Source organism: Dreissena polymorpha, chromosome 2 (assembly GCF_020536995.1).
Source record: "Dreissena polymorpha isolate Duluth1 chromosome 2, UMN_Dpol_1.0, whole genome shotgun sequence".
In the NCBI taxonomy this organism is placed as follows: Eukaryota; Metazoa; Mollusca; class Bivalvia; order Myida; family Dreissenidae; genus Dreissena; species Dreissena polymorpha.
This window is the reverse complement of record NC_068356.1, coordinates 17,935,559-17,960,941: the sequence shown is the minus strand read 5'-3', so window position 1 is coordinate 17,960,941 and position 25,383 is coordinate 17,935,559. Positions and strand designations below refer to the sequence as shown.

The following is a 25,383-nucleotide window of genomic DNA, read 5'->3' as shown; positions in this document are numbered from 1 at the left end:
ACGAAAACCAGTTGCGGGAAGAAGACACTCGACAACATCAATATGTTTGGTTGTTGCTTGTTTTATGAGAAACGTTTTGACAAGACGATATATCGTTTGAAATTAGGATTAAGAGGTTTGTTTTGGTCGGGTTTAATGTATCCACGTCAAAAAATAAATTGTTTCTTGTAAGATGATAATGGCATATTTCAAACAGATAATTCTGAGAATCTTTAAATGCTGACAATGAGAAAGGACATGTTGGCAGTTTAAATTTCTCTACATGAGCACAGCGGACTGCCAACAAGTGATTTTATATTCGGAATAAGTCTTTATTAGGGGACTGCAATCAATTGCAAATTGCGAGAAGGTTTTTACCAACTCTTGTTCCAAAATTGAATAATTCAACACTATTTAAGATTTTTGCACTAAGAGACAACAAGTACGTTTTTGTGCGGACTGTCCCTTTCCAAATATCGTTGACAGTTTGGGAACAGTGCGCTTACAATATGACTCATCTACGTTTTTCTCTCGAAGATACATGTAGCAATCGGCCTCAATCATTACCTCTAATAAGACCAATGTCATATTCATCATCTTGTCCCTCTTCATCATCTTCATCCCTTCTAAATCAACTTCGTCACAACACTAACAACACAACCACTTTATTAACAGACATCGCATAATTTAATTATTATAGAATATCTTCAACACGTGTGAAGCAGCGACGTACTAGTGCAACATCCGAAGCATTTCACCAGAATATCGAGAACCCTCGCCAAATGATGACTGAGCATCACGTAAGAGAGTATGTGAAGAGGGTAGCATCCATGACATGTGAAAACTACCCGGAATGGGACCTAACGGTAAGAGTTTATATAATTTACATTCCAAAATGTCATAGAGATGGTTCACATATTCCACGAATGTTGGCTTGAGGTAGAGTTTGAAGGGAGTAATGATATGGAGAAAGTTGCACTTTATATTAGACTAAGACATACACTTTCTTATGGCTTACTTAAGGTTTGATTCTGTTTCAAAGTTAAGTTTGTGCAATGGAAAGATATAATGCTTCTTGTGACGTATAGAAATGTATATACTGGTTATAATACGTTTACGAGTAATTAATTTTACAAAAACAGTTTTGTGTGGAAGGTAGTTACAACTTAAGCAAATGAAATGTGCTGACGTTGTAATTTTGTAAGAACACATAGTTGTAAAATTGTTACAAATATTTTTAAGAGCATTCCCGGGTATAGATCGAATAAACCTTATATTTGGTTAATTCTACCACAAGAAACATAACGTATGAGTTGAACAGTTAAAGTAAAGAGTTTCATCAAAATAGAAGAATACGCGTTTTGTTTCAAATAAGCTGATTTAATCCTGAATTGCCTAATGATAATTGTTTTTTTTTCCAAATACATGCGCGTAGTGTTGTCCCAGATTGACCTTTGCAGTACGTACTGTCTTAGCAGGAAAAACTTCAAAACACTCGAACAATGTGAAAGAAGTTCCGTATGCATGTCGGTCTCTGGAAAACGAGTCTTAATGCATGGTGTTCCCTGCTAAGCCTACGGTCGGACTGCAAAGGTCGATTTGGGAAAAACCTCAGCGCACATGCATTAACTACTTCTTTCTATATGAGTGTTTGTTTACAGTAATTAAGCGGATTTTGAACAATAAAATATACACATGTAGTTTGATTGATTACACATAAATAAACAAGATGATAGGTAAAAAAACATCGATTGCATAAACGTAACTGTATTTCCAGAGAAATAAACATTTATTGTTTTTTGTAAAATGATTTTGGATGTTTTGGTTGAGTAACTAAAATAATTGAATTAAAGTACTGAACACTTCGAATAGCATTTAAATTATCTCAATAACTCTTACCAATTAAAATACCGTGACCGCATTGCATTCTGTAAAATCATACACGCTAATAGGGGCCTTGTCCTCAAGTACTTGGTGTATGCAATTTATGAAGTATTTTTTTTAAGGACTGCAACAACTGTCACATTGTTAAAAGGTTATACGTGTTTCATTCTTTCCTTTAAAAGTGCATACAGGAATATGTGTGCTTTTTATAAAGACATTCTTTTTTAATATTATTTTACGATTGAAGCGAACTCGAATTTTAACCAAGGTGAACAGTTTACATATAGAAAGATTCCTTGCACGGATTAATTTTGTTCAGTAAAACTCGTTGCCATTTTTAGTCTAGATTTCATAGCGAATAATCATTCAAAATAAAAAAAAAGGGTAAAACGTTTCAAAAGAAAATTCATGATAAGTGTCATCAAACGTTCAATGCCAATATTGATATAATGTCATATTCTGGCGGTTGTAAGGTGTGCGTGAAAATGGTTTGAGTTGTCACGAAAATTAGGTCTGGTTATATTAAGCAGAAAATAATTTAAAAATCGTTCACACTTTCCCATTTTTTTCTGGACTGAGGTGATAACAAAAGTGTTCGTAAAAATTGCACCGACATATCTTTATGTTTTTTTAGACCATGAATGGTGAACGTGAACAAGAACGTCATTAAAACTCCAATGATTATTCATGCAAATATAAAGTGCCATCCTCAGAACATTACTTTGGGATTTTCTTGTCGTGGTAAACCAATTGGCGATGTTGTTTGCGCTTGCGTTAATAGTGAAGACTACATAGAAATATATAAATCTCGAGAGACATTTTATGGCGCGTAAAAAAGTCCGTTAAGCCTTTGGAATTACCTCTCGCTATTTAGGTTCAGATTTCCAATCATGCGAATGTAATACAATTAGACGACGGTCATTTTTCGCCAGTCTGATTAATTTATTATGTGACTGATAAATACTACCAATCAGAAGATATATCCGGCCACATTTAAATCCATTTAAACAGCTTCATGAACCATTATCTGAAAAGTATGAAGGTCATGAAATGGTATTGGGTCGATTTTATTTGCTCAGCTATTTTATAAGACATATGCATTCAGAGTATGACGCAAATTTCGGTAAAAATAGTTTCATCGTTACTGTAAAAGAACTTTTTCTTTTAGATAATTCTAATAATAATGTGTAATCTTTGTAATCGGCGGTAATAATACTTACCCGGGTCATATCATGTTAATACATCGTGGTGTAGTTTAGTGTTTCAGATACTACGTGGTGGGTAGTTTAGTGTTGTCAGATACTACGTGGTGGGTACTTTAGTGTTTCAGATACTACGTGGTGGGTAGTTTAGTGTTTCAGATACTACGTGGTGGGTAGTTTAGGTTTCAGATACTACGTGGTGGGTAGTTTAGTGTTTCAGATACTACGTGGGTGGGTTAGTTTAGTGTTTCAGATACTACGCGGTGGGTAGTTTAGTGTTTCAGATACTACGCGGTGGGTAGTTAGTGTTTCAGATACTTCGCGGTGGGTAGTTTAGTGTTCAGATACTACGCGGTGGGTAGTTTAGTGTTTCAGATACTACGTGGTGGGTAATTAAGTGTTTCAGATACTACGCGGTGGGTAGTTTAGTGTTTTTAAATACTACGTTGTGGTATTTTAGTGTTTCAGATACTACGTGGTGGGTAGTTTAGTGTTTCAGATACTACGCGGTGGGTAGTTTAGTGTTTCAGATACTACGCGGTGGGTAGTTAGTGTTTCAGATACTACGCGGTGGGTAGTTAAGTGTTTCAGATACTACGTGGTGGGTAGTTTAGTGTTTCAGAAACTACGCGGTGGGTAGTTTAGTGTTTCAGATACTACGTGGTGGGTAGTTTAGTGTTTCAGATACTACGTGGTGGGTAGTTAAGTGTTTTAGATACTACGTGGTGGGTAGTTTAGTGTTTCAGATACTACGTGGTGGGTAGTTTAGTGTTTCAGATACTACGTGGTGAGTAGTTTAGTGTTTCAAATACTACGTGGTGGGTAGTTAAGTGTTTCAGATACTACGTGGTGGGTAGTTTAGTGTTTCAGATACTACGTGGTGGGTAGTTTAGTGTTTCAGATACTACGTGGTGGGTAGTTTTGTGTTTTCAGATACTACGTGGTGGGTAGTTTAGTGTTTCAGATTCTACGTGGTGGGTAGTTTAGTGTTTCAGTTACTACGTGGTGGGTAGTTTAGTGTTTCAGATACTACGTGGTGGGTAGTTTAATGTTTCTGATACTACGTGGTGGGTAGTTTAGTGTTTCAGATACTACGTTGTGGGTTGTAGTTTAGTGTTTCAGATACTTCTACAAGAAATGGTGGGTAGTTTAGTGTTTCGGATACTTCTACAAAAAATGCATTCTTACGGAAATCGTTTTGACATGTTTGCCATTTACATTGTATTTAATTTCAGAACATTAATTATACAGAGAGTTCAAATTGGGTAATTTCTGACTTTTACTCATACAAAGTGCGTTCTTAAATACATCTATTTCAAACCGGCATTTGTGCGTACATCTTGTTCCTGTGATTGACTGCTCTTGTTATGGAATCTCTGGGAGAATTGACAAAGATGATCGAATTATGTATTCCAATTTCGTAGGTAACTAAATATATGAAGGAAGAAAAACATGCATTCTTTGGTAAATTGAAAGCGCTCTTGGGAAGTGCTTGCCCATAATTTCGCGGACAAAAGACTATCTTGCTTCTTTATTTGCCGACTATGTTTCTATTACCATGTCGGCTGTGTCATAATTGTTCACGCATGTATGTCATTCAAATCGTTGAGTCAGAAAATCGCGGACCAAATGCGTTTATACCTCATTCCAAGTATGATGTCGTGTATCTGAGTCATACATACAAGTTGTTGTATCCATATACATCGTTCTGGTGTTTTAGAAACTGTTTTGTTGTAATGTTATTTTGAACTAAAAAGTAAAGCTGCGAAAATGTGAACGGCTGATCATACAACCCTATTATTCCTAATATGCAAGACACATTATGAGAAACTGTTTAAATCGCCTGGGAAAATGTTCAATTATTTATTCCAACGCGACATTAAATTAAATGTCAAATCGCGGGTAATATGGGGTTGCAAAAAGTCGTTTCATTTTAATTACCAATATCAATATTCCTGGGGTTAACATTTCATGCCGTTGAACACCAAGTCGGTGCCTTTTAAACTCCATATATCAAACATTCACCGTCTATTGCTTCAAAATGCACGATTGAAGTCGAAAGTATTGCTTTATTCCGCCTCGTTATCCCATCAACTAAATGATCCTGAACCAAATCTTTATCAGAATGTTTCAGTTGCCGCATTAACATTTTGAGCATATTACACAGCTACATCTTTTGAACTATTGTACATTCCTTTAAGTAAGTAAGAACAATTCATTTTCATTTTGTCAAATAACTCTGAATACTAAATGAATGGCTTCTTAAGAAGTCATTTAAGTATTTTTTCAATTATAAATTAATAATGTGTTTCGAATTATTATATAACTTAAAATATTTATGTTCGACGAATATATTTATAGTTTACAACTCTTTTGTGTTCTTGATTATCCAGTAATTGTTACCAACAATTCATATTCATATTAATATTTTTTCTAACTAAGTAGTATATGCATTTGAAAAATAATAATATAATATTAATATTAATAATAATATATTATGTTTATTCTCAGAAGCCACTACCGAAGCTGCCTGTACCGGACCTTATGGGTACCATGGAAACCTACCTGACCATAATGAGTAGCGTCGTCTCGCCGGAGGAGTTTAGGTAGGGAACAGTTTTAATAGACATATTGTTACAGCCATTTAAATTATTATTGTTTTATTTAACAAATGGCCCTTTCTTTGACCTGGTTAAGTGTCGATAAGATCTGTGAGAAACGCATGAAAATATGAACACCTGCTGTGTGATATACATTTATAATATATGAGACAAAAAAAGCCCCTTTTTGTTATCAATCTTATCAATATGCGTATAAAAGGAACATAAAAAACTACGATTACGCAGTACTGTTAAGCACCAACATCCAGCTCAGCTTATTTTTATTAAATTCCATTTTTTCACACATCCATGAATTTAAGAACGTTTTTGTTAAACTATGCAATACAGGCGTAAATTGTCTAAACATGTTTTGTTAAAACAATACAAAGAACTCATGCTCACAAATGATTAACTACATCATCATGCTTTTTCTAAACAAAAACGCATCGTATATATTAAGTTTTGGATAAATGATAGGATATAAATAAACCTAAGTACGTTCCCAAACATATTCATTCAAATGCTTAATTAAAGTAAACTCATTAAATCAAATAACATAATTATATCTAAATTGTATGAAGGATTCAAAAGTATGAAAACTTGTTAAAGTAATTAGGCCTTAAATGTGAAGAAACTACTGGATTCTTATGGGTTTTCATATGTTTGGCTTAATACCTCTTCTGTCAATCTTTTTACCTTCCATATCGTTACAAGTCCACTGTTGTAGATGTTTTTATACAATCTTGGTACAACTGAATTAATAATAGCAGCATTATTACCTACAAAGTATTTAAATGCACGTTGAAATTCGAGTCTTATCTTGATTATTTGACAAATAAATTGCGAAATTGCCTTTCAATACTACGACTATCGTCCCAGAAATTAGCCAATGAAACAGGTAGACATAACACTATAGAAAGATCTCAGCGCTTATGCAAAAAATGTCATGTCAGAGATATTGAAGACGAGTGCCATTTCATTATGATGTGCCACGCCTTCAATTCACCGCGAAAAGAGTGTATCAAAGCATACTACTATAAAAGCTAAGTATGTTTAAATTTGTTAAATTGATGTGTACGTCAAACAAAAAACAAATGAAAACCCTGAGCAAGTTTATATGTAGAGCCCTAACACATGCTCCAACATAACTCATCCTGGACATAGTTGTTGAAATATTTATTGACCTTTTCCTCTTCATCTGTAGTGTGTTTTTTTCTTACCAACTCCTCTTGTAAAACGTTCTAATAACTGTATTTCTATGATTTTCATCCTCCCATATTTACGCGAAATAAAACAATTGAATTTATTCTATTCATCGTCTGTATGTTAGTTGAGCTTGTCGCTAATAATATAGATGCATAAAAATCAACGCAAATTTTGTACTACCTAATATCTTATATTTAAATTCAATTTATTCATCACGTGTTCTTGTTTGTACAAAACGCTGTATAACTCATTTTACTCTTGTTCTATGTTTATGGTTTCATCCTCCAAATTTTATGCACAATTTAATAATTAAATTAATGTCATCCATCATTTATACATGTTTGTCACGAAAAATCTTAATTTTGTAGTTGCATATTTTGTAATTTGCATAGACGTGTCTGTCGAATTTATCATTTATATTCAATTTATTTATCATTTAGTAGTCGAATAAGACCCTTTATAAAAGATGCATATTTTGTTCTTTGTGTAAAATCACACCAAATAAATAAGTATATATATGTGATAAACTTTACGCGATCAAGATTATATTGAGCTGAATGCAATTATGTTAACGTTGACATAAGTATATGAAGATATATGACTAGCTATTTGTGAATGACAAACAACTATAAAGTTTACGTCAATTAAACGTTCTGTCTGTCTGTCTGTCTGCTTAATTAATTTGAAAACTATATATAATGTATACCATTATTGATGTTAAATAATGCTTCAAATATGTTTCCCACTGTTTGCAGGCGCACAGAGATAATGGTAGAGGACTTTTGGAAGGATAATGGCTCTGGTCAAATGCTCCAGCAGAAGCTGAAACAATACGCGGAGACGAAAGAAAACTGGGTAACATATGACTATATTTGTCATACCATTCAATATGCTTATTCATAAATAAATTCATAAAATCATGAAAATGTATTAAGCTTTGTCTCAGCGTATAATAAAGATATTTTTTGAAGCCATAAGCTACAATTATCATGGTTTGTAATTTTTTATACAAACATATACACGTTAAAGTTTGCATTATTCTGAGCCTCAATTCAAGAAGTGTAATGTGATAAAATGGGCCACGGGGAAGGATCTAATAAACAAATGCTTTTAGAGACAGGCTATCTGGGAAACTTCCTATCCAATCATGTTATTGCGTCATTTAGTTAAGAAAAGACGATCTGACTAAATCATAACTTACACAGGCTTGATGTTCTTCGCCGGTTCTTCTTTAATGACGAAGCATAAATCCGCGCAAATATATCGCATGCGCAAGTCTATTTATTCTGCGTAAATAGACTGCTTGATGTATTGGCCGCCGTTGGAGACAATCACATATGTCCGTTCTATTAAGTACGGACCCGTGCAAAAGGTCTATGTTCATCAATTACATTCAGATATCTTGTATAATAATAATATATGGGTTCGTAGTATTTGTCTTATTTTGCCAATTATATTCTTTTTTCGCTGAATGCAAGGCCTTTTTATCAGCGGTCGGTTAATTTCGATGTTTCCATCCAGGAAGTTTTACGGGAAATGCTTTAGGCATTTCGATTGAACGTTTTAAGACAAGAACCCAGGGCCATTCCCATCGATCATATTTGATAAGAGATACGGCGAACATAAAACGATGACTTTATTTCAATAAAAATCAATTGGGTCCGCTATGAGATGGGGGATCTATCATATTTGTTCAATATTCCGACAAATTGCCTATTGGAAAATCCTGTAGCATATCTCTGGCAAATGAGATTGTTTGATGTTATGATCTTTCTCGCTCTCTCATATCGCTATTTTTACGGTGTACGCAAGCTTTTTGTAAGATTCGACTTAAGATAATAAGGTAGCTTAGTTTTACCGAGGGTCATTTCATCCCGGAGATGTTAATTTACTTCGTAAATTGGCATTCTCAACAAGGATAGACCGAATAATTATAAGTAACATGAAGATGAACTGCGATTATATTTTTGTTTTAGTAGATTAGCTCAAGGCAAAAAATGTCGTTTATCTTCAACCTACTTTTAGTTTATGTTTGCGATTTAATGCGTTACCCCTTTTCATCCGAAAATACATCACATACCTGCATATATGTTTTATATGTATATTCGGAAGTGCCCGTAATTTTAGTGTCCGTAAACTACGGACTACTAATTACGGAACTGCAGACCGATAATATAAAAAATAGTACTGCTATTCTTGGAATTTAGTTTAAATTAACACACGAATAAAATGTCATATACATTAGCTTCTTTTTAGTAATTTAATAAATTTATGTTTACACAGTTAACATATTACTTTACATTTATATGGGTATCATTATCGTGTGTATAGTCATGCAAGTTGTAATACTAGTACATGTATCTACTATTCCAAATGGTCTTAACCTAAAATACTTTGAACAGTGGTTTAATCAATTTTCTAGCACACTAAAACTATGTGAATATTCCTTTACAATTATCAAACACATGACGTTGAAAGTCTTATATGCATCGTAAACAACAAGATATATAACAGTTATGCCAGAACAAAATGGGTTTCAATAGAAAAAATATTATTATCTTTAGGTCAATTTAAGATGCATCCTTTTATGAAACAGTACATACTCTGATAATAGATCACTGTGGCTAAATAGTCCATATATGAACGGTTTATATGGCAAACAACAATTTAACTCAGCTGCATTTTCCAATCCAATGAGTTATGATTGTTTTACATGTATGGTCATGCGATTTGAACAAAGTGCAGTGTTGACGTTAACCAACTGAAACGAACGGCACATTTTTAAACATTTTTGGAAATGGTAGCGTTTCCTATACAAATATACCACTTTATGCGGGTTAAACGGGTTTAAAGGCATGCCGGACCTGATTAAAAATTACAATGCTCAACGTAATCCCATTTTCTCCAGGCCTATTCGTGGTGGATGGACGATATGTACATGAAGGCCCGCCTACCCCTGCCCATCAACTCCAGCCCAGGGATGGTCTTCCCAAGGCAGTTCTTTGAGAACCGCAAGCAACAACTCCGGTAAGTCACTGTTGTGCATTTATGTGTGTGAATATCAGCTGTTGCTGAAATCTGCTGAAAATAGTTGACAGCATTTATATTTAATTAGGTTTTTTCTATTGAATTGTTTGCATGGTCCTGTAGTACATCTACAATATTGGCAATACAAAATATATGCATCAATTCTAGACGACCGACAGCAATTGATAGAGCTTAAGCTTTTAACATAGCTAATCCTATTATACGTATATTTGAAGCTCGTTTCAACGCATTTTGAACATGATACATGTACAATGTTGTGCATCAACTTTGATAAACGGTAATGGAAATACACTCGAAATAAGTTCGCATTACATGCCCAATATGCGCAACAGGTTAAAAATTAATCAATTATAAATTGTAATTGTATTGATAATCGCCACATAAACATTGATCTTAAATTGAAATCGATGTCACTCTATATATTAAGGTATGCAGCTCGTCTGATCTCCGGAATCTTGGATTACAAGACCATCATTGATGCGTGAGTATGTTTTCCAAAAAGCCCCATATGTTTGTAACAGTTACACGCATGCCTTTGTATTGGTAATAAAATCAAAATATTATCTCATTGCTAATATGGTCTACATCACTGACATGACTGGCTTAACCCTTTACCACTAAGATACGTTTTAACCCTTTACCACTTAGATGCGTATTTTTACGCATTTGTAGTCCTTTATTTAACATTTAATTAAATACCTTTCTTACTAAATTCAAGTTTTAAAGGCTTCATGTCCAACCCTTAGTTACTGATGAGCAGCAAAATTCATATTTTCACTTTGCTTCTGAGTGGGAATATGTTATGATACTTCAGTGATTTCAAAGTCGGCGTTAATGTCCTTTTTCAGATAATAAGAACATTTACGCTTCATTTAAAAAATAGCTGGTTGAGTAAGTAAATTTCATGACATTATATAATTATCATTATAGTTAGCATCGTTTTTTGCTGCTTATGTCGCATACGAGACTGAAAGGCCGTTATTATTAGTTCATTATTAGTCTTTCCGGACAGGTTAAATCATTATAAACTCTTCAAACGATTCATTTGAGTCCATTTACCGTTATTTAAATCATTGATCATTTCGCTAACTAATTGCTTTATTCGCCTCGCTATCCCATCGATGAATATAATGATCATTGCAACGATTCTATTGCAAAATGTTTGGAGTTGTTAGGTTCTGTACTATTCTATTTTTAAGCATTTATTATAAAGAGCTTAACATGAATAAAGCTATGTTTTTTGAAATATTGTTAAATCAATTAAAGTCAGTTAGAACAAGATTCTTGAACTTTTGTCATTCCATTTAAGTTAGAACTAGACTATGTGTAAGCATTTATTGTGATAATATCATCACATTATTTTATTGCAAATATCGTCTATATCATTGGCATGACTGGTTTTTGATCTGTGTTTCTTCAGTGTAAAAAATAAAGTCATCGTTATTGTTGATTGCGAGAAGAATAGTTCACTTCGTGCATGATCACCTCACTTTTTCATATGCTTTTCATGTTTCTCGGAATCTCTTTTGCGATAATAAATATATAAAAAAAACAGTCACGTATCACGCACGTATCACATCATTTTGAAATTAAGTAGTGTTAAGAGAACATATTTGGTAAAATAAATTTCTTAGACTAATGTCTACAATAGTTGGGTTCAGTCAGTTAATTTTCATGACATTATGTTATTATCATTACAGTTATCATCATTATTTGCTGTTGATGTCACATACGAGAAAGCCTATATTATTATTTCATCGTTCATTAGTCATTTTGGACATGTTAAACCAGTATAGCTCTTTACACTATTCATTTGAGTCCAGTTACCGTCATTTAAATCATCAAGCATTTCGTTAATAATAGTACGTTTATTGATTATGTGATTTTAACCTTCCACGAACGGTATGTTCATAAATATTGGTATATATTATATTATGACCTCTTGTGAACAAAAACATTTTATGAACACACTTACATTTATTTGTGAATGTGATACTTCTTGTTAGCTTACACTGGTTTGTTTGGTAAGGCACTTTAACAGGATTCTTATTATAAAATATATTGTAATAGCTGTTTAATGCATAACGGTGTAACGTATTGCGCGATATTGTTTAGCGACAATCCAAATTCTATCCTTTAAACAACGTTACTCCATACAACTCCCATATTAACACGGTGTTGTGTACAATATAAATCAAATATGTATTTATATATCATTCTATCGTGTCCAGAAAAGCGCTTCCGGTGGACCGGTGTCGCCACAAACAGAAGGGACAGCCCCTGTGCATGGCCCAGTACTACCGGTTATTTAACTCCTACCGGGTGCCTGGTTACCCAAAGGACAAACTCGTGACCAAGGAGACGAGCAGAAATGACGCAGATTCACACCACATCATTGTGGCTTGCAAAAATCAGGTGTATAATTCAACTAACAATTTTAAAATGATATAGTTTGACTGGTATTTCGCGCTAAATATTGTCGATTTTTGTTTATGAATAGTTGTGTGACTTATCAAATAGAAACAAAAACTTTTTTTAAGTTAACTGAAAATACTTATACAAATATATATGTATTGGTTGTTTAGTGTTTTTATTCGTAAAAAATAGTAAAGTATTGTCTGAGTCACAATCCTAACACTCAAAAATGTGCCATATTAGAAAATGATATGTTGCTCCTTAACAATTCGGTATACAATATATTATTAAACAAGAGATTATGGTCTCTAATCAAGTATGTATGGTTGTTTCTTTCACAGTTTTTCGTCCTTGACCTTCTTTTGAACTACCAGCGACTCAGCGAGGACGACGTGTTCACGCAGTTAGAGCGCATATGCGACATGGCCGATGAAGGCGCCGAAACATGCCAGCCGGTCGGTGTTCTAACAACTTCCGACAGATCTACGTGGGCAGGAGCGAGAGCAGAAATGATGACAGGTATCTAACTATGTGCATGTCAATGGCAATGAGTACCGCTATCCCAATCAATCAATGTTAAGTTATAAGCTGCATTTCAGTGTATAACGTTTTCTTTGATTGTCTTCCAGATACATAAGAATATCTGCCAAGCATATAACTTAACCACTATAAAGCTGAAAGAATCATTTTTAAATATAATTATTTGTCATCGACATTACCTGCTGTTTTGAATGAATGAATATGAATTGTACGGGTGCCAGTTAACCAGTCAATCCTGTGCATTCATTGACCGTTATATGATTGAGACATCAGTTGTTGTTGTTTTTGTTACTGTTGTTGTTTTGGCACTGGATCTCTTCTTAATGAGCAATAATGAACAAAATCAAATAGACTCTGCATTCTAATCTAATAATCCGCTCACTTAACCGGTGTTTATTTTTAGATTTTTCCAACTACGCAGTCAAATTTACTTATATACATTTATTATGACGACATTTCATACAACGATGAAAAAAATAGTATATAGAAACTGGCTTCCTACTGCTAATTACAGTTTTCTATCGCTGTCACAGCTTGATATTCACCCGGTTTATTAATGAACGCAACCTTTGCAGACATGACAAACAGGGAGTCCCTGAGCGCACTGGAAACGTGCATGTTCGTGCTGTGCCTCGACAAGAGCATTCCAATCTCATTCAACCACCAGCGCAGTGTGGACGAGACGAGCATGAACCTCCGCGACGACGTCTCCCTCAGCACGCAGATGCTGCACGGCCAGGGCAGCAAGATCAATAGCTGTAACAGGTGGTTCGACAAAACTATGCAGGTACGTATCAAAGCTTTAACAGGTGGTTCGACAAAACTATGCAGGTACGTATCAAAGCTTTAACAGGTGGTTCGACAAAACTGTGCAGGTACATGTGCAACAAAAGCTGTTTACCTTTTTTCGACAACATTCTTTTGATACACATCAAAAGATGAAACAAGGTTGTTCGGTAACATTATGCAGGTACACAACAATAGGTATTCATCATATCGTTACTATTTATAGTAACACATACTATGTGGCCAATTTTATTTTTCATATATGAAAAGAATCGGATCGCACCGCTTCAACTGAACAAAATTCAGTCTAAGCAAACCGTGATAAATAATGTTAAGGCACAAATCAAAGAAAGAATTGAAAAAAATATTGGCACACAATTGGGATGATGACATTATCGATTGCAACAGAAACAGTACTGTATTATAGAGTAATGACACTATTAGAGCTCTTCCAGGTGTCACCAAAAACAAAATAAAGCAAACGACACACTTACCCCCATGAAAACTTAACTCCGTTGCTAATAAACATAAAATTACAACGATATGCACTTCCACTGTCTGTTCTTCAGTTCCTTTATCTAAATCATTTTAAACAACTTTATACGAAGGGTTTCCATTCTGGCTAAATACACGATTTACGAAAGCGAATTACTGTTCGGAGCGGTTTATTGTATTTCTATCGAAGTGTTCAATAATGCACGACAGACAATCAATGATATATATGTTTTCAATTCGATCGATGTCTTTTTTAATATTTTACTCTAAAATAAATTACAAGGTTTGAACCATTTTTCCAGACATCCATACAGTCTATGTTAAACGGGTGCGTTTCGTCAAGAATGGCGTCACTTGAGATACGCCATTATCAATTGAATGAAAATGAAAGTACGGAAACCTGCTTCGGTAAAAATTAATAAATGAAAAAAATATGATTTGTTATATAAACGAAAACACACGGCATAGCTTGACCGGACGTATACAATCGAACTTAGCCGCATAAACCGTGTGCTCACAGGCCATTAGCCCGTTATGTCTGCAGCGGGCCGATTGTTGACGTCCAGCCCAGTTCTAAGTAACATTTGGTGCGATTGAACTATGCAACTCACACCTCAACAGCTGTAACTGCAGTACATGTAGCTCTTGTGTAAAATAATGCTGAAGCAATTTATTTTGTTGAAAAATATATGCCTAATTTATAAAATTACCATTCGAAATAACTGAAAGAAAAACGATTCATTTTAAAAAAGAAATATTGGCAGAAATAGAATGTATGAACAGAGCCATCGATGTTCTTTTGTTGATATTTACGTCAAAGCTTGAATATACGTGCAGCTGATCGAGTTCGGTATATTTGCATGGATATAAGTATGTTAAATATTTATTTATTTATTTTATACAATTTCGTATAAGTCCCCTTAAAAATAATATCAACCCACATCACGATGTCGACACACATTTAAAATGGAACTCCTTTATATTTGCTTTTTCCACCCAGTTGATCATTCCAACGTTCTTAACAGTTATCGTCCGTATTTCAATAATGTATTCGTCATTATGGAGTGTACAAAGTTGATCAAAGAGTCACTTGTTAAAAATTCCATGTTTTTTGTGAGTGTTTACATTTCACACTTTGAACTAAATCGTCATGTAGATGTCACCGTATGGGTTTTTACTAATTATTGGCGGTGGGTTGCAGCCAATTCCCAATACGTGAACACCAGGGTGGTTATATAAACAACCCTGCAACTTCAATCTGTTATCTGCGCGTGTAAGTCGATATAATAATGTTTTTTTTTATTTTTGTAATATTAAGTCACACAACAAATTATTTGTCTCGCTCTTATGTGTTGTCTATTGGTTAACTATATCTTAAACAGTTATTATTCGTGATTTATCTGGAACTATATCGTTTGTGTTATGTCTTATACACATCGATCCATTTTGACGCCATCTGGCTTTCTCGTTTGCATATTATGCTATACTGTAGATCGCTAAATATGTGCGTACTGTTTTATCTTACATATTTAGGGTCAAGTTTTTTTTATTGCATTATACCCATCATTTCTGGATGTGCCTTTTGACAGCATGTGATACATATGTGACTTATTGGACAAGTTGATGGTGTAAGCAAGGTCCTTATCCCATTAAATTATTCAGGTAAAATGTATGTTATTAAGCTATAAATTCAAAAGAACTTTTATTTGCTTGTCATCACATGGCTTTCTGTTCTTTAGTTCATCATATCACGTGACGGTGCATGTGGCCTAAACTACGAGCACTCACCGGCAGAGGGCATCGCAATTGTGCAGCTGATAGAGCACCTGCTCACATACATGTAAGAATGTCTAACAGATATAGGAAACAGGAGGCGTTTGTTGATTATAGTGTTACCACTCTTTATAACGGCCAAGCCAGTATTGACTTATAAGACACCTTAACTTTTTGAAATCTGTACTTCCAATTCCTATCCTTAGTCGGAATCCTTCTATGTAACTAAATGCTTGGTAAATAATCGATCTTGTCAGAACGTGCCCTTTGTGAGGCTTGCACCTCATACTTATGCTCAGTATGGTGAACACCATAACAAAAAAGGCCGCGTAGAATGTATATGGGCGTGTCAAAAGTGAGAAAACGCAGTTGGTTGGTGCTGAAATTGAGACAACACATGCCATAGCTTTATTTCCGGAACAAATCGGTTAATGCATCTCGACAAAATAATAAATGTTATACATTTATAGAATTTATTTAATGGCTCCATGATGTTGTTGAAACAATTCCAGATTCAACAGATCAAAATTGCTTATTTAGGGACAAATAATAGCATTTACCGGTATCATAATGCAATTGTATATTTTACAATTAATTAAAGTTTCATATGTTTCGCAGGCAAGAGGTTCACGAGAAGAAACTGCGTCGAATGCAGTCTCTATGTGAGCTGCCTCGCCCTGTACAGCTGGAGTGGAACCTCTCTTCTAACGTAGAAAATGTCATAGCCGCTGCAACGGATTCTATTGACAGGTCGGTGCAAACAGTGATTATCACATGGAAGAATCTCAATGTTTATGCAATAACTTTTATGAATATCATAATCATGCGAAAATCGATCATATGACATGTGCTTTAAGCGAAGCATTCACACCGTCTTGTCAGACGCTTCTCTGTCCGCTCATAACACCAGGAGACATTACGGAACACTTAAACAGACAATATGGTCGCATTGGTCGTAAGACCCTTCTCCACATGAACAGGCTGGTAACATGACAAAGGAGACTTCAATGGGTGCCTTGATATTGTTTTCGATTGGATATTTCCAGCAGCTTAAAACCTTATAACCGTATATTCCGGCATAAAATCTAAACGACGAAACTTTTTAAAATAAAACAAGAAAGCTAATAATCCAGTTAAACATTTGAGTTGCGAGAAAAAGGCTTCCTTTATAAATTGACGAAAAACTGCCCCATATCAATGTTAACATATTTTTGTCAATTGTGACCTCCATTAAGATAACATTTAAGTTTTAAAGGGACATTTTAACAATTTGGGCTTGAAAAATACTTGTCTCCAAAATATAATTTAAAAAATATATATATCCCTTGTAATTGTGTTTTGAAAAAGATAATTATTGTTATATGTTATGCCTTTGTTGACAAAAATCTCTGATGAGTTTGTTTTCTTTAATTATACTAGATATTCGTCTAAGTTTTAACTTCAAACCATTTCAGGTGCTGTCCAAACATAAATTAAATAATGAACAAAATCTGTTTAGACCAGAAAAGTAAAGTTAAGATAATAATAAATCCTTATGAACATAAATTTACTGATGTTATCGGTGAAACTTCTTCATTAGAAATACGCAGTGTGAAACATACCTTTTATGTTCCAGAATATGCTATCATCGCGAAATTGTGTTAAGAAATTGGATGGAATAAATCTTGACGCATTTATGTTTATTAAGCTGAATATTAGCACGAATACATACAGAATGACAATCATATACATCTTACTGTAATTGCTTGTTTTCGGCAATATTTATCAGTTAATGATATGGAATGCATAATCTTGGCATGAAAATTACGCCTTTAATCATTATAATGACAAGATTGGGATGTTTCGCATGTTCTATGAGCATAAATTTATAATAATCATCATGTCTGACTCTTACATGAAGATCTGAAAATAAGCTTCTTAAAAGAATATGATTGTACTTGCGCGACGTACTGATTACATGCTATCACCATCATGTCTCGTTGTGATCTTAGGTGCATCCATGACCTCGACCTTTACGTGTTGCGTTTCGATCACTTCGGGAGGGAATTTCCAAAGCAATACAACATGAGTCCGGATGCGTTCATCCAGCTCGCACTGCAGCTAACCTACTACAAGTGAGTGATGTTGTTACCTGCAGTCCGCACATTCTAATCAGCAATGATACTTTATGGAAATTTTCGTTTATAAGAAGTCTTTTGTATACGAAAATCCAGTTTAGACGGAACGTGTCGTCCCTACAGACTACACAAGTAAATCTGGTGCGGCACTTTACGCACGTGTATTATCCCAATATTCCTACAATACAGCTCCTTCATTCGTACATGTTAAATTCGTCATATTATATGAAAATATAATAAATGTAACTAAATATAACAATATTCTGTTGTTGTTTTTTTCGATCTTATTCAAACACATCTCAGGTTTACATGCCTTCTGCAAAATAATAACAATATATCCCAACTAAAACACTTCTTTTCCATTTGTGTTGCATGTAGTTAATCTCACGTTTGATGTCGTTACTGAAGGAAAACGGACAAAACATAATAAAGAGGCGTGCCAAAGGAAATCATTTCTTGGTGCAATGTCGTAAAGGGTTGTCCCGGATCACCTTGCGCAGTCCACACAGACTGATCAAGAAAGAGACTTTTCCAATATTATTATAGTGGATTTGTGATTATAAGAATGCTTTAAAACGGAATTCAAATAATAGGAAAGTGGAGTCCTGCGCGAATATCACACAGTTTGATCTGGGTCGTCACTAACAACAGATATTTTCGAAAGAAACAACTCAAATTCAATTTCGTTTTTTTAAAGAATCCACGGCCGGTTGGTGTCAACGTATGAGAGCGCCTCCACTCGTCGCTTTCGGTTGGGCCGTGTTGACAACATACGGGCAAACTCGCCGGCCGCCCTCGAGTGGGTTCAGGCCATGGTCGCCAAAAACGAGGCCTCGGTAAGTCTAAATGATGCTTACTGCATAAACATCGAATAGGTTATTTTCAGATGCTCCGATCTACCCTGCTAAAAATGCCACGACCCTACGACATTTTTTGTCAGATATACGTTATTGTTTTTAATGTTGTTACTTTTGTTGTTATTGTTGTTGTTGATCTTGTTGTTGTTATTGTTGATGTTGCTATTATTTTGTTGTTGATGTTGTTTATACTGAATATGAATATTAATATTTTTGTAATTATCTGAAAAGGAGTCATACTGGTGTTCGAATGCTGCTCTTTCTCTGATCCACCGGTTCTGACCTACCGATTTACTTTTGACCCAGAAAGCCGTGTCTCAATTAGCTTCGAAGATTCAGCAAACATAATAAAGTTTTTAAATTGTACAATTACACTGTATCATGGCAAATGTCTAGCGCAATGACGGATACACTTTTAAGAAAATGACAATCGATTTAGTTAAATATACGCTGTGTGAATTATTATGATACATCTTTTGTGATTAATTAAGCTTATTTATTAGTTTACTGACGTTCAAAAGATAAAACAATACATGCGATGCAACTAGCCCCATAGCATGCAGACAAAATGTGCGAAATAAAATGATGATTGTGTCTAATCGCCCGATGTCCGAAGCGCGCTATTTAGTTGCCGCAAATTGGACAGTGAGATTTCGAAGTCTTATAAGTAGTGTCAAATTACAATAAAGACATGAGGAAAATTGATAAGGATCTAGTAAACCTTTTTAATCTAATAAACACGCTCTTCGGGAATCCCCCGAGCCGAACTTCATTAGTAAACGGTCCGCAAAATAGACGAGTCTTTTATTGGAAAATGGCGGCATCAACTCGGAATGGTTTTCTTGGATTTGATTGCATACTTTACTCACATGACGGATCGCTATCAAAGCGGCCGTAGGGTGTCATTTATCGTTTACATAAAACATGGGATATTGTGGACAGTGAGATATTTATTTGGCAGATATCCGATCCGTTTTTTAGTGATTTTTTTTTAACGGTTAAATGTCAAGAAGCGGCTGTTTGTTACTCTTTCCATTCGCAATGGCTGATATTAAGCTGTACCAAAATTACATACTTCCATCCATGTTAATAAACAAGAAACTGTCCCAAGCGGTTATTTTGATGTTCATTTGGAAGCGAATGTAAGCGTTTCTCTGTATCTTGTATTTATTTGGGTGGGTTGAATAGACGTAATGTCAATATTTTGGATCAGACAATTCGCCTCCTGCTTATTGCTCAAGGACGGGACGGCGAACTATCAATCAGGGGAAAGTGGTTTTTATTAGAAATAAGTGAAGGTTTCGAAAAAGATTGGTTACATTTCATTAGTGTAATATGTAGTCAGAACCAATAATGGGTTATTGCAATAATCTGAATGGTGATAAATAAGAACCTATAAAATGATTCTCCTAACAAGTGGGTCCATAACATGCAACAGTGCTTGTGATAAATAAGGAAAATAAATTACTAGAATTTGATTTTGTTACAGCAGTGGTATTTCTTAACGTAAACGGTAGGTAACCATACATTAAAGTAAAATAGCACAAATGAGAGGTTATAATTTGTCCATTCATGTACCATGTTTTCCATTAAGTTACCATGTTATCAATTACGTTACCATGTTTTCCACATTGTTTCCAGTACGAAACTAAGATGGCGCTGCTGCGGAGGGCCATGGAATGGCAGACGCAGATCATGACCAAGGTAGGAGAGGCGAACTGTCCGGATACTTGCAGTATATCGTAATTTGTAGAAAAGTTAATATAATATAAAGCTTATAAAGATCTAAATTTAATTAAATATGGACTTACTTCGTATTTTAAAATGGATGTTGCTGTTCTATCAACGGCATTCTTATTCTGTCAATTTGCTGTCGCATACAATGAAGAATTATTAAGGATAATACAATCAATCTTGCATATTATCCTGATTGTTCAACAATATGTTTCTACTGTAACAACTATTGTATGAATACACATTACACTATGTACCCAAACGATTTTACTTTTATTTATTTAAATCGTCAATTTATAATATCGCTTTGAAAACAAAAACTGTAAGGGTAAGAACATACACTTAAATTAGTGATCCTATCTTCCGTCCACCATTTCAGACGATACTCGGCCACGGTATGGACTGCCACATGCTGGGACTCCGAGAAATGGCGGTCGAGTTGGCACTTCCGATACCAGACATCTTCACAGACGACACCTACCGGAAATCAAACCAGTTCACTCTGTCCACCAGCCAGGTGAGACACTCTTGATTTTCCTTACAAATCCTCGCGCGTGTACCATATGCATTTCAATTGTCATTGTTGTAGTTTTAAGTGTTTAAGTGCAAGTGATTACAAACAATGTGCACTTTTGAAATAGGCTTGTTGTCTTTTCAATTATACACAGATTTTTTCTTCTGAAACTTACGACACATGGTTTCATTATTTGCTTCGTGTACGTGTATATCATTTTAAGTCTAGTTTTCTTGGGAGAATATACACATGTAAGAGTACCTAATCTCTTCAATTATCTTTATTTTATGTTACCAACAGGTTAACACCACGATGGATACGTTCATGTGCTACGGACCGGTTGTTCCGGACGGGTACGGTGTATGTTACAACCCGCGCCCGGATGACATTATCGTTGTCATCTCGGCGTTCAAGTCGCATGCGGAGACCCAGTCGGACCATTTCGCGTACACGCTAGAGGGAAGTCTTCTGCAGATGAGCGAACTGTGCACCAAAATCAAAAGTGACTGTGACAATATTGCGGACAAAATCAGGAACGTCTCCTTGACCAACGGCTCGGTGGAAAATACGGGGTTGTCTCCTACATTAAATGGAAAAGCTGTTTGGGGACAAACAGACCTCGTCACGGTATCTAATGGACGCTACAAGAAAGATCTCGAATAGTGACTGTAGGTTGCGATTTAAAGGCTAAACCTATATATCGTTCATATAAGACACATTCATATAATTTAATCATTGTTAACAGAAGATAATAGTGTCTTGTTATTTAAGCATTTAAGGAATAGGGTATTGATCTATCAACTACCATACCCACTGAAGAATCTTGACGTATTTTCGGAAACAGCGAGTACAGTGTTCCAACTCCTCCGATACGAAGTCACTGCAAATTAATTCATTTGAACACACCACACCTTTTCGTGTATTCAATTCACGTTGCAGAGTCGGCATAAAACTCTTTCCGTCGTTATTTTGTGACTTTCGCGATCGTGAGCAACTAGTTTACATGATTTGGGGGACGATTAACTTTAACTTGTTTAGCTTTCACATGTTCGTATTAAGTACAAAGTGGATCGCATGGGTGCTATTATTTTCATTCGCGATAAATCCCAATAAAGTTTGCGTATTATCAAAATCTACTCTTTAACTGAAAGTGGTAAAATGTGTAACTGAGTTTTACTATCCAAGATATGCTTTATAAAGTTGTGTCTTAAATTAACACTATGTGTTCGATACAAGAAATGCATTGGGAAAATCGTTTAATTGTATTTTGGAAATTAATCTTATTATGTATTGCAACGTAAATCAAGGATGTAATTTTTATTCCGTCAGCATTGCTGGAGTTATATGGTGTATAGTTGTATCTTTATACATGCACTGTAAAAGTAGGTCTGTACGATAGTTTTATACAATCGATAATAGCAGTTGTAACGCATCTGGAATTTTCTATACAACCAATGATATTAAGTACCCCATAATATATATAAGAAAACATTGACCATGTATGGTGTATGTGTTAATATGTCAATTTAAATATTATACAATGATTTAAGTTGGTCAATAATCCGAATGCTTTATAGGTATTTATATATATTCTGAACAATTGATATACATGTATTGTTTCACCCTCATCTTACAATCTTAACTACCGCATATTAGAACTCGTTTTTTATTCATACCGTAACATAGTACACGTAGACATCACCTGTACCTGTGTATGGCTAGAAACATAGTACACGTAGACATCACCTGTACCTGTGTATGGCTAGTAACAAAGTACACGTAGACATCACCTGTACCTGTGTATGGCTAGTCAGTAGTAACGGACATGGAAAAAATACGTCATAGCGTAATAAATCACGTGCATAATATTACGAAGAATGTTTATGTCTTGTTGGGTCCGGTTTTTTTTTCGTCTGTATTCAAAACATTATTCACGGTTTTGTAAGAAATATTCGAATAAATGTTTAAATTGGATCATATAACAAAAGCCTCTATACTGTTGGTTGTGCATTATGTAAAACCAGGATTAAGTTTATATTATTAGTATTCATGGTTGTCTGTTGATTGTTAGACTAAAAGTGTGAGTATTTATGGCTGTGTGTTGATTGTTGAGTCATAGTATGTGTTAATGTTGTTAGTATTTTCGTTTTCATAAACATTTAAACTGCACATTTTTGTTTCAAATGATGCTTAGTTTGAGCACACACAACTCGAAGGAATGTGTTTTTTTATAAATTTATTCTGATATTAAACACGAAGTTTTCCAACAAAATAATCTAAGCAACAGGATACATGCGGTAACCTTCAAGTTCATCAAATATTTTAGTCATTCTAACGAATATCGATGGGACCTCCATAATGGAGGACCCCAAAATTTTACGAAATACGTCCATCGTCCCATCTGTCCAGAAATTCAGCCGAAATAAACTTAATATACAGAATTTAGCTTGTTTGATGTACAAAACAACACAAGTTTTTCGTACGATTTTGTAGCTACACATTTTGTCGTTTACGAACATAAAAATATTGAACCATAAACATTGTATAATTAAAGCAAATACTAATAAACAATATTTTGAATGTTAAAAAATTGGATGCTTATTTAATATCAGTGACTCCAGAAACTTAATTGAAAAAATGCACTTATTTATGCGTAAGATATATCATGGGTTTGAATTAATCCACTTGAGCAATAGTGGTGACTTTCTTAGGTTAACTAGTATTTAATTTTAATCAATATCAAAGCCGAATTTCAAACAAGAATTTCTTTAAAACTTGAAAATCTTGTGAACATTGTTAAGTTATCACGTCACACAAACCGATAAAGTCTGTACATGTTATCTGGTGTACTGGAGTAGCCAGGATTATCCAAAAACTTATTATCAGCGGAAATATGAACCATAAAACTTCTAAATAAAAATTCCAGCAGAACTGTTAAATTTGACCAATGAAAATGCGACATATGTATACCAGTCAGTAATGTTTATTTTAAAACAATAAACGCGGTAATTACTAGGTATGTGATATTGAGCAACCCGTTGTCATGTTTCAGCGTATAACCCCAGACAATTGTTTAGCACCGTTGCAAATATGAATATAAAGACTAAGTAGGCGATCTATACAAGCAACAAATAAATAACATGTATTGTGGTCCCAAATAAACTGTGTCGTTGTAATGGGAGAGCATGACGTACATTGAATTAATGTAGTTGGTTCATTGATCAGGCCATGGGACATTAACAGAGGAGCGCTCATGATGCGCTCGAAAAAGGGTTGCACTCCGCTCTTATTGTATTCTTTTATGTTAGTTTTCATATTTCGATGCTTCTTTTAGTTGTATAGTTTCCATTAATTATTATTATCAGCCCTATCTATTTCTTTATAAATAAGATCTATATAATTTTTAATATTGCGCTTTTTTTAGAGACATTTATTTTTTAGATGAATAGCATAAATTGTGTAGTAAGTTGTCCCTTGCACTGAGCTTAGAGGCATATATGTCGTGGTCGGTATCATGTAAGATGGTGCCTAAATGCATGTGATCCCGTCAAATGAAATTTTAATTGTTGTTACAAGACAGGTCGGTCAAACAATTAAGGTATGGCTTTCTGAATAGCTTTACACATTTTCAATCAATGCTTGTCTTAAGCTTAACTACAAAACAGATACTTACTATTGTTTGAAACCAACCTGACAACAAGCGAATGCATGGGTTAACTAGAATATACAAACACCATACATATCTGACTTGCTTGAATTTGACTTTTGGAGAAACGTGATTAAGACATGACATGCAGATCTCGGGTTTTTGAACCACTTCAAAAACGTAAATGTATAACTCAAACATGGGCCTATCCCGTGTACAGCGTTGTGTATTCTAGTTAACTCATTAACTGACTAGTTAACTCAATAACGCTTTTGAAACGGAAGAAACGAGAAGGGAAAACTGTGTTCATGACGCACTATTTATGTACACTATTAATGTACACTCAAAGAAGAAGTTTTCCATAAACACCAATGTATTTAATTTGATCGCCTTCAAATAAATTAAGCAAATATTCTACAATGTTGTTCTACAAAATTGTCCACGGACTGGTTGCTGTACCAATGCCTCCTTACATCATTCCTCCGACCCGGCTCACTAGACATCTGCACCTTCTTTAATTCATACAAATTCCCACTCCCAGCAACTATTATAAATTGTCCTTCTATCCAGCTACTATTATCCTATGG

The 25,383-nt window shown here is 34.7% G+C and overlaps 1 protein-coding gene across 1 annotated transcript; it reads left to right on the top strand.

Moving 5' to 3' along the window:
* Positions 1-764: 764 nt before the first annotated feature.
* LOC127866059 (choline O-acetyltransferase-like) lies at positions 765-23,319 on the top strand. Its single transcript, XM_052406396.1, has 15 exons — positions 765-845; positions 5,577-5,671; positions 7,627-7,726; positions 9,780-9,898; positions 10,347-10,400; positions 12,151-12,334; positions 12,676-12,853; positions 13,450-13,661; positions 15,895-15,995; positions 16,547-16,678; positions 17,920-18,042; positions 18,743-18,881; positions 20,544-20,606; positions 21,016-21,153; positions 21,451-23,319. Exons 1-15 carry the CDS (start codon positions 765-767, stop codon positions 21,811-21,813), a joined length of 2,082 nt encoding a protein of 693 aa, XP_052262356.1. The 3' UTR covers positions 21,814-23,319.
* The last annotated feature ends 2,064 nt before the right edge of the window (positions 23,320-25,383 follow it).